At 38.9% G+C, this 11,509-nt stretch overlaps 1 protein-coding gene across 1 annotated transcript; it reads right to left on the bottom strand.

The window, feature by feature from the left end:
- Positions 1 to 3,128: 3,128 nt before the first annotated feature.
- On the bottom strand, positions 3,129 to 11,123 carry LOC137036154 (uncharacterized). Its single transcript, XM_067410211.1, has 2 exons — positions 11,030 to 11,123; positions 3,129 to 3,768 (listed from the first exon to the last, which is right to left on the bottom strand). Exon 2 carries the CDS (start codon positions 3,741 to 3,743, stop codon positions 3,129 to 3,131), a length of 615 nt encoding a protein of 204 aa, XP_067266312.1. The 5' UTR covers positions 3,744 to 3,768; positions 11,030 to 11,123.
- Positions 11,124 to 11,509: the final 386 nt, after the last annotated feature.

Here is an 11,509-nt window from a genome sequence, read left to right on the forward strand (position 1 = left end):
TCTTATCCAAAATTTTCAATGCCCTTTTGTAGCATGATTCAACAGGTCTAATAACAGAAGAACCGGCATATGACCAGCTGGTAATGCAGTACTCAATATGAGACAGAACCATTGAGTGCAGGAAAGTGATTGCTGCTCTGTCTGTCAAAGATGCTCTAATGTGTTTAAAATTCATTATATTTAAATTGATTATTTTTATAATGTTTTTAACATGCTTTTGAAAGGACAGTTTTGAATCTAAATAGACCCCAAGATATTTAAATACTTCAACGTTTTGTAGTTCTTGTCCTCCCAGGTAAACCCTTGCTGGAGCTAATGATGTTGTTGGTTTAGAGAAGAACATGGAAACAGTCTTTTTAACATTCAAGGAAAGACAAGAATCAATTAACCAGTTCTGTAGATCATCTAAAGCTGCAAACATTTGTAAAAATATGTAAAAATTACTGCATCATCAGCGTACATAATAGTGTCTACATTTTTACATACATTAGGTAATTCATTGACATAAAGTGAGAACAGTAGTGGGCCCAAAATTGACCCTTGGGGGACACCTACTGAATAATCCAGGTATGGCGACTTACTATCACATACCTGCTTTCTATCTGTTAAGTAAGACTGTATCCACTTAATTGTGTGATCAGTAAAGTTAAATGCAGAAAGTCTGGTAAGAAGTTTAAGGTGGTTCACTGTATCAAATGCCCGTTTAAAATCTATAAAAACAGCAGCAACACAACTATTTCTATCTAGATAAAATTTAAACTTTTCAACAAAAACACAGACAGCCGTTTCAGTTGAATGGCAAGATCGAAAGCCAAATTGCATTGGGTGTAAGGGTGGAATGTCACTATTGAGGTGTTCTGTAATTGATTTGGCCACCCATTTTTCTGCAATCTTTGAAATAACAGGTAAAATACTAATAGGCCTATAATTAGAGGTGTCTATTTTATTGCCATATTTACAGATGGGAATTACTTTTGCCACCTTCCATTTCAGTGGAACAACTGCCTGTGATATTGATAAATTAATTAAATGAGTGATAGGGCACAAAAAACTGGTTTTAAAACGCTTCAGAAAATTAGTATCAAAACCAAATTCATCCCTTGCCCTAGAGTTTCTTAATGTGGAGATTATATTCAACACTTCTTTTTCTTCAATTCCTTTAATATCAAGCCTTACTACAGACTGAAGTAAGACATTACCATCTAAATCATTGGTTAGAGGTCCATCATTACATATAATTTGAGTGTTAGAAGGTTTTACAAAAAGTTGTGTAATTTCATTTATAGTATTTAGAAAATATTCATTTAATCTAGTTGCGCGGACAACAGGCTCAGATACCAATTCATTATTGAATTTAAGTTCAAGGCCTTTTACAGTATGTTTTGTTTGTTTGCCAATCAATTTATTAATATTTTTCCAGACTAATTTACAATTTCCTTTTGCACCTTCTATCACGGCCATAAAAAGGTTTGCTTTTGCCATTCGTAGAGCTCGAGTAACCTTGTTTCTCGCTGAGGCAAATTTTAATCTATCAGTAGTTAGGCCTGATTTTAGAGCTTTTTTAAGTAGTTTATCTCTGTGTACCATGAGTTGTTTGCATTCACTATTAATCCAGGGCAAGGAATAAACTCGCTTTTTATAATTTCCCCTTTTTAAAAAGTGTGTACAAACATCTTTAACTGAGGAATATAAGAGATCACAGCATTTATCAAGGTCATTACACAAAGTCAGTCAAGGTTATTCAAAGCTGTAAATAAATGTTGTTCTTGATTTTGTTTAGTATTATAACTCTTGTGATTAAATCGTTTCTTAGTAAGTTTTCTGGATATAAAGATTGCGTTATGATCTGACAGTCCAGTTAAAAATAATTTAACTATTCTTTCTGGTTTGTTTGAGAACACCAAATCTATTTGTGTTTTAGAACGACTTGTTATTCTAGTAGGGTCATCAATGATTTGTGTAAAACCAAAATGATCTGTGATCTTTTTCATCATTTTTCATCACCTTTTGTTGTCCCAATTTACATTGAAATCTCCTAGAAGGATAACTTCCTTGTTAATGTCACAATGTGTTAGAAGGGTCTTCAATTCAGTATAAATATCTACTTTTGCCGAGGGTGGGCGATACAGACATATTACAGTAAAGGACATTTCTACACTAAGTGACATATTAACTCCAATAAATTCACTTGCCATTGTATCTGATACAGTGGTTGAATTAACTGTGAGCGAATGAACCATTCTTGTTGCAAAGGTTGCCAGCTCAATTGAAGGGACTGGGGTGGAAACTGTAGAGGGCACAATGGTTGTTGTTGTAGTGGTTGAGATAGTAACACGATTGGCCACGGTGCTATCCCAGCTAACAGCTGAGGGAACCCAGCTTGTTGTAAATGTAGCATAAATGCACCGGCTCTGGTCAACTGGGATGATGGAATCATAATTTCCAAAGATAGGGGCCCAGGATTTTGTTCCACATCTAAATAATTACAAGATTTAACAATCCTGCAGAGCGGCCAGTTGGTGGTGGCCGATTACTGGTTGGTTTCCCCATTGGAGCGTTGCAGCCAAAGTTTGAAAGCCTTGTGTACAAAACGTATTGACATGCAGTATAATGTACAGATGAGACCAAAGACCTCACCAAAAACCTCTCTAAAGTGTTTGTTGTGGTTAAAGTTGACTTTATTTCATAATTCATTTCATCATAAACACAGAGGCCAAATGAAATGTGTGGTTGAGTGTAGCACAACAGCCACAGTCACAATGTGCTTTAAAGATTGACATTGAAATCATGCATTAGAGACAGATATGCTTATAGTTATAGCCATATAGATCTAATAATGAGAAACTGAAGAAGATCCTGTGATGGCAGCATGATTCTGGGATTTTACTTGTAGGCGATGTACATTATCCAGCCTTTATTGCCCTCATTCAGATTTTTCTCGATAAAGTTGATTCCAGCTTGTGGATACTCTTTCCAGGCCTCAGAGTTGATCAGCAGACCATGGCCTGGATCGATTCATCTCCCTCCCAGCCAACATAGCATGGTGGGGCCCAGATGGGTGTCACCTGGGCTTTCTAACTGGGGCCCAGACATTTTTGTCCACGGTTTCCATGTAGGCCCCACATGGGTTAGCCCAGATGAACTGACACCCATCTGGGCCCCACCATGCTATGTTGGCTGGGCTCTTTCTTGTACCATGGGTACACATATTTTCCTTTGGTTCCTGTATTGAGATCAACACTGATCTTTTTATAGCCTTTGTTCTGAAGCTTTGATTCCTCCTCGTGGGAGGTGGATATGTTGAGATCAGTGAGAGCCTTGCTCTTATCGGTTGTGCGGCGATACCAGATGAAGACGTAGTTTCCACCAGCGTTCCGATTGGTGTCTTCACACACACGAGTGTAGCCCAGTTCAAACATGTGCTTGTCAGAAGTGAAGTCAACAGTTGCTGCGATCTCTTGTATGTAGCTGGTCTTCTCTCTCTTCACCCACAGGTAGATGATGGTTCTTGATTCATACCCAGCATCAGCCAGACCAGGTTTCATCGCTGCATTGAGTGAGAACTCGATCCTGGTCACTGGTCTGTTGCCACACTCTTTCTTGAACCAAAGAAAGATCTGGTTTCCACCAGCACCTTGATTGAGGTTAACATTGATGAACTGATAACCTTGAGCTGAGAATTTTTGCTCTTCATCCTTACAGGTGGAGACATCGAGCTTGGTTATTGGCTGTGCATTTGCCATTTTGTTTTCTTCCGTATTTGTGGCGCTAAAGAAAAAAACAAACACAAAAACTATAGTTAATTATTGCTTTTGCAATATGATTAGGAATTTATATCAATTCTGTAGTTATCATTTTATTTATAAGTCTGACATGCATATAATTGTATTTCTTGACTCACCAATCTCTTTTATGAAATAACATGTTTTTAGATTTAATGATATAAGCACTTCAAATGTATTAATGCAATAGCAGTTTTTATTTTATTTTATTTACTTTTTTTTACAATTTAAAATTTTTTTATACTTTCATACTTAGTCTTTTCTTACTTTGAAATATAATTGTTTAAATTAATTATAATTATTACATTTGTATAATTATAATTGTTGTCTAGATTTTCTCCAGATGAATAAATCGTCACCTCACCAGAAGATGTTGTAGAAGACGCTGCTGTTTCACTGACGAGAGCAGAAGAGATCTTTGAAGAACCTTCACAGGACTCTCTCTTATATAGTCCTCTCAGCTGCTCCACCCAACACAAACCGGTTGATTTCATTTTAAATGTCTCAGTGCGATTGGTAAAATGGTCTCAATTTCACAGCAGTCACTAGTATAATGAAGAAGACTGATAACTAAGGAAAATTCTGGGACCCACTTTATATTAAGTGGCCTTACATTTAAATTAATCATTTGATACAGTGCACTTATTGTGTACATATATGTTTTTGCATTGTACTTAGATTTTAAAAACACCTGCATGTAATTACATCTGTAATTAATTTCTGTAATTACATTTATAATTACACTGTTGACCCATCCCTTACACCTAACCCCTACCCTTAAACCTACCCATACCAGCAAAGCTTTCCCTATCCTTACCCGTATCCCACCTCAATAGCAGCAAAAGTGTTTTGCAATTCAATATGAACCCAATAAGTACATTGTACTTAGTTTTTGATGTAAGTACATAGTAGTTAAGGCCACTTAATATAAAGTGGGACCAAATTCTGTCCTCTTTTTGGGTGGTGTCTCTTCTTCTCTCCCCCAAAACAGGTGTTGGTGTAATAAACATTTACAATCCTTTTGTTCTGGTTCTGGTATAAAAGGTAAAAAGCAAAGCAGTCAGGGGGGATTTTCTGTAATCAGAGACCCGCCCCACGCAGTGACGGACAAGTGTCTTCAAACACTAGTCCACCACTGTGCGTGTATATGCATTTCAACTGATTTTATGCATTAACTATTTATTCTAATTGTCTAATTGTAATGTAATTGGCATGATATATTTTTACATGACAAATAAAATGTTATATTTGGTTGATTCTGTATTATTCTTAATCCATTATTTCTAGTAGATCAAAGCGAAGGTATTACCTCAAATCTGTGTTCAGGATTGTTCATACGAAAGGTTTAATAGATGGAGCATAGGGCACGTCAATTAAGTCCATTTCGATTTCTGACTATCACTGCCTTAAATAAGTTGCAGTTTTCGTAAATATATAAAAACTATGCTTTTTGTTATGAGTAAGCAGAGCGTGACCGACTTAAAGGTAGATATTTACCCTGCATCCAATGTTTAAGGTCAGACTGACGAGTTTGTGTCCGGGAAGAGGACTTCTAAAGCGATACCGGGACTGCAGTGAACGAAATAATTGAAGATATAAGATAATCAGAATAATCGAATATCTAAATTAATGCACAACTAATGAGTGATTTCTAATTGGAAGCACAACCTAAGAATAAGAATCATTTAAAATTGGAGTCAGATTAAACAAGTAAAATTAAGTGAACTTAATAGAGACGCTGAAAAGACATACACGCATTAACCTTCACCGTCCTGTGGGAAACCATCATTGGGCCCATTGGGCGGGCCTTACACTATGTTTATACATGTGAAGACGAGCAGGGAGCCTATACAATACTAGATTAAAAAAATTATCTAGCGAGCAAATACATGCATATTAACATCGTAAACATTAACCATACTGTGTGACCATATAAGTTATAATATGATTATGTTAAATTATAATGAATTAAGTGTATCAGCAGATAGCCATCACAAATCAAAGAAGAAATTTCGTAGAAATATATTTTACCTAGCTGACGAGGATCACTCAGTCACTTTGTGTTAAAAGTCAAATGCAGTTACGCCGGGTTTTTGACCAGTGAATATGTGCATATGCAATTTGTCCGTCATTAAAATGACGGTATCACATTAGGCTTCGTCATCATAGGTTAACTTATGAGCGCTCAGTTTTTCCGTTTGTAAAATACATAAAAGATGTAGTACTACTGTATGCACAGGCTATTTAAGGCTATTTGTAGGCTATTGGCTATGACTAACTTAGATGGCAAATCCCTCTCTCCGCCGCCGCCGGTCTCAGGCCTCAAATGCATAAAAAATATAAAACTTTATAGACATACTAGTGTTTCTTTCATAAAGACAACGTTGTACTTATTCAAAAACAAGATATTTATTTACCATTGCAAGACATTCAGTTGCTCTGCTGTGGAAGTTCAGTTCGCTGCATTCAGAGGGCGGAGTTAAGAGGTTTGACTGACAGTTTGAGCAGAACCAAAACAATTTTGTCACAATCTCTTTTTGATACTTTATTAGGCTAAATATACTTACTTTTCCCGTCTCCATGCTCCAGAAGAAAAGACAGAAGAACCCGAGCCTATCATCCCGAGCTCACTCATTGTAAGCCCCATCACTTGGTCAGAGGAGACCATTCCCTCCTCCAATGCCTCCACAAACCCTCTGCCGGGCTGTCCACCCGGCTTGCTCTACATGACCCGGACACAACGCACTCCAACCATCCACTCAGCTCACACGTCACTAGGCACTGGTCACCCGGGGGTCAATGAAACCCTCTCGTTGCTTAAAGAACGCTTCTGGTGGCCAGGGATGGCATCTGATGTCAGAAGGTACGTGCAGGGCTGTCGGGAGTGCGCCATCTCCAAAAGTCCTTGTCATCTGCCAGCTGGGAAACTCCTTCCTCTGCCCGTTCCCAACCGACCATGGTCACACCTAGGAGTGGACTTCATCACAGACCTCCCTGTTTCTGATGGAAATACCTGCATCCTAGTCATCGTAGACCGTTTCTCCAAATCTTGTCATCTCATTCCACTACGAGGATTACCCACTGCCAACCACATGTTCAGGTATTTCGGGATACCAGAGGACATAGTATCAGACAGAGGACCCCAGTTCATTTCCAGAATGTGGAAGGCATTCCATTCCCTCCTAGGTGTGGCTGTCAGCCTAACCTCGGGATACCATCCGCAGTCGAATGGGCAGACGGAAAGGAAGGTCCAGGAGATCGGCCGCTTCCTCCGTACCTTCTGCCATGACCACCAGGACTCTTGGAAGCAGTTCCTGGGTTGGGCCGAGTACGCCCAGAACTCTCTCCGGCAGCCGACTACAAGACTCACACCATTCCAGTGCGTACTCGGCTACCAACCCCCACTGTTTCCCTGGACCGGGGAACCCTCTAACGTTCCGGCAGTGGATTACTGGTTCCGAGAGAGCGAGAGGGTCTGGGACTCAGTGCACCATCAGCTGCAACGAGCCCTGCGCAGACGCAGAATGACAGCTGACCTTTGACGTTCCAACACCCCTGTCTTCCAGCCCGGTCAGAAGGTTTGGCTGTCCACCCGGGACTTCAGACTGCGTCTGCCCTGCAGAAAGCTGAGTCCCAGGTTTCCCATCATCAACCAGGTCAACCCAGTCACTTACCAACTCCAGCTGCCACAAGGGTATCGCATTCACTCCACTTTCCACGTCTCACTCCCCAAACCTTACCACCCTTCTGCTCTCTCCACAGGACCTGACGTGGCTCCCGCCGAACCCCCCCTTCCACTCATCCTGGAGGACGGCGCGGCATATGAGGTTCATGAGATCTTGGACTCCCGGCATCGTGGTGGTCAGCTGGAATACTTAGTCGACTGGGAAGGATACGGCCCGAGGAACGCTCCTGGGTCCCAACTTACTCCAAACTTTCCACGACAGTCACCCTGATAGACCAGCACCGCGGGGAAGAGGACGACCACCACGACGTCGGGGTCCTCGACCCTCAGGAGCAGGCCGTGGAGGGGGGGGTACTGTCACAGACACGTCAGGTTCCAACATCAACCAATCCCAGCGCACACCTTCCCCAGAGTACTGATCACCGCCACCTGCACCTCATCACCACACTCATCAGCAGCACCATAAAGAGCACACACAGCACTCCATGTCCGGTCTCGTTTGCATATACTTCAGTTAATACTTACCTCAAGGACTCCTCGCTCCATACCTACCTGTCTCCAGCGTGTCTCCTTCCCTCCGTGTTCCTCGTCTTCTGTGTGGGTGTGCTCCAGTCAACTCCAGTATCCTCCAGCGATCTCCAAGCTCCAGCGTGTACATATCTGAAAGGAAAAGGACAGTAACTATCTCCATCATTATCATCTAATCATCCATTGACTATCCTCTGCTTACCTGTTTCATGCTCTCTGCTCTACTGGTGTCAATAAACGCAAGTTACCTGTTTACATCTGTGTCTGCCTCCTGTGTACCGTAACAATATTCAAGCTCCATGCATATCTTACATTTTTAAGGGAAAACATTGTCTTTTTTCACCATTACTCACTGTGGAACCATTTAAGCCCACTTTATGTGTTTCAAAGAGCAATCCATCTAATTACAAATTAATCAATTTTCTTAATGAAAGTGTTTAATTATAACAAATATTTGTGTGCTTTTACCTTATCTTACCTACTACCTTAATTTACAACTATATTTAGACATTAATATTGTGGTAGTACTCGAGACCGGTCTTAAGACCATTTTTTGAAGATCAGGCAGTTTATTTGTGAATTTATCTATAGTTGTCGGGAGAATTGTTCTGCCTAGTTGATATTGCGGCGCAATTTGACAAATATCATCAGTATGCAGTACACAAGTTACAAGGTAGTGATCAGAGACATCATCACTTTGCGGTAGAATTTCTATATCATACTCATTACACTCAAAAAAATAACTTGTTGGTCTAACTTAATTCATTTATGACACCTATTTCCACACAGTTGAACTGATTTATTTGAACTTAAGCTAGGTTAATTGTACTGATGAGTGAAATTCATCCTAATTGAATGAGATCACACCAGTTTCATTTGACGTATTCTGTGAATTTTTCCAGAACATAATTCATTCTTGTTGATCCAACCAGTGCTATTGCAATTCAGACTGGTGCGTTTTCTGCGCTTTTAAGGAAATGGAAAGACCTGTTAGTGTTTAAGTGTTTAATGTTTAGTAATTTTGAACATTTAAAAGAGTTTGTAGCGTATAAAATATTTTTTTTTACCATCATGGTGAAGATGTGCGCTTGTGCTTAGGTTGTAATTAGCTGTTGTACACACACATACATGTTTCATGATTTTGAGAGGGGAAAAGCTGATGTAGACTGTAAATTATGTGCTGGCCCTCAAACTAATTTATTTATATTTCTATAAAATCTAAACTAAAATAACACTTTTTCATATGCTAAGTGTAACATTTGTAGCATGCAAGTAACGATCAGATAAAGAACTTCTCATCACTGGCTTTAGCACAGTTAAAGCTTGTTGAAAACAACATAGATTTAGTTCATTTAGCCACCCACAGCCTAACCACAAGGTCTACACTTCAGCATAATGGTGAGCTCAAAAAATCGACATAACATAAACTTTTAAATGTCAAATATAACTGAACATCAAACTTTAAAAGCTATTTCCCTTTACTAAAAAATACACTTAATTTCAACATTTACTGTCCCGATCTATCCCTACGCAAAGCATGCTGGGAACTAGAAATCCACTGCCCAGTTTCAATCAATGTAACATAAATGATCATGTAGTCCCAACACAAATGGTTTAGGTTAACCTAACATTTTGCAAATTTAATTTAATCTAACATAATACAATTGAGTGCAAATGCCAATTAAGTAAAAAAACTAATGATTTGTGTTGGTTCAGCTTATTTTATTTAAATAAACTGAGCAAGCACCTAGAATCATTATCATTATTACGGGAAAGTTTCTCATTATTATGGCTTACAGATTTTTTTTTTTTTTTTTTACTCGACTGTGGCGGAAACGGGCTTCCATACTTTGAAGCTGAAATGAAACTGTAATTTTGACCTTCAACCATTTGGAGTCCACTGAAGTCCACTGAGTAATCCTGGAATGTTTTCATCAAAAACCTTCATTTCTTTTCAACTGAAGAAAGAAAGACATGAACATCTTGGATTTTTAATAGTTGAGTTTGAGTCCCTCTGTTATCCTCAGTGTGAAAAGATGGATTTCGGAATCATTCAGTCACTGCTGGAAAGGGTTAAAATATGCAGAAGATGCTTGAAAACTGAAGAATCTGCAGGATCTGGAGGATTTTTCTGAAGAACAGAGCTCAGTTTAACTGCTCAGAACAAACAAGAGACTCATGAACAAACATCACAAAACACAAAAACAAACAAACAAACAAAAAAACATTTGTGGCTCATCCAGGTAATCACAGTATTAAAGGGGTGGTTCAGTGTTTTTTTTCTAGGCTTGATTGTGTTTTGGGGGCACAGTTTAACATGTCCTAATGCTTCATTAAAAAAAAAAAAAAAAAAAAAAAAGCAGTATTTTTCATATATTTTACCTTTATTCTACACTTCTGTATCCATTGTCATATAAACGGCTCGTTTGACTTCCTGCTTCTATGAAGCCGCTCCCTCCAAAATATGCAATGTGTTCAGATTGGTTAGCTGGCCCAGTGTATCCAGAGCCTTCGTGATTCGCTGAAGCATCCGGAAACGCCACGTCCATTACCATTTTAGTTGTTAACGGTTACGTGGCTTCGGTGAAAATGTAAATAATGGCGTCTATATTGTTGTATCAAATTGAGCCCGAATCAGACCCAGGTGAAGAGGGTCAATCGCAATCACGGCTTTTAAAGGATGATTATGAATGGTATTTCATTTAGTATTTGTGTCAAAGTGTTTAGATATTCTGTCACTGCTGTTTGTTAGCTTTCAATATACAGCTTTATCCTGATTAAAGCTTTACTGTAGCTGAATACATGACTGAGTAGTCGCATTTTTGTAAAGGTAGCATTTCATTTATAGCATGAACAACTGTTTGTCTATGAACATAGAAGTTTGTTGGTGTTTGTAAGCTAACTTATTTAGCTAACTGGCTAGCGAAACAAAAGCGCGTTGGTCTTTGTTTACATCCTTGATGCATCCAAAAAATAGCAACAGAACTAATGTTATACGTTTAAAAGACATGTACAAACAATAAAACGTACTTACAGTTTGAATCCAATAAACAGCAGCTTCTGCTTTTAAAGTGGGATATGCTTCATCTTTCAGTAAAAGCCTTTGTGCAAATCTAGCATTGAACTCGTGTAGAGTCCGGAAGCTGTCATAATAGGTCCTCTTTAAGATATGAATTATGTCTAATGTGATGATTTTCCCCTCCTTGCACACATGTATTTATGTAATGCATCACCAGTAGATGGCAGTCTCGGTCTTCAAGCAAATCCTCCCAGTTCTCAAATGAGACAAACTGAGAGGCACAGACTCAGACCAAAGAAACACAATAATAATATAATATAACCTATTAAGGTAATTTTCTTTTAATTACTGTAAAACTTGAAACTGAAGCAATATTATGCAGCAATAATATGAGAGAGAAAGATTCACACTCCAGTCCAGAAGGTGGCAGAAACCTTGTTTTGTCAACCACCATTAAACGTGGAAGAATAAATCTGAAGTCTTCTAACTGCTGTA

The sequence above is a fragment of the Chanodichthys erythropterus genome, chromosome 1 (assembly GCF_024489055.1).
Source record: "Chanodichthys erythropterus isolate Z2021 chromosome 1, ASM2448905v1, whole genome shotgun sequence".
Taxonomy (NCBI): Eukaryota; Metazoa; Chordata; class Actinopteri; order Cypriniformes; family Xenocyprididae; genus Chanodichthys; species Chanodichthys erythropterus.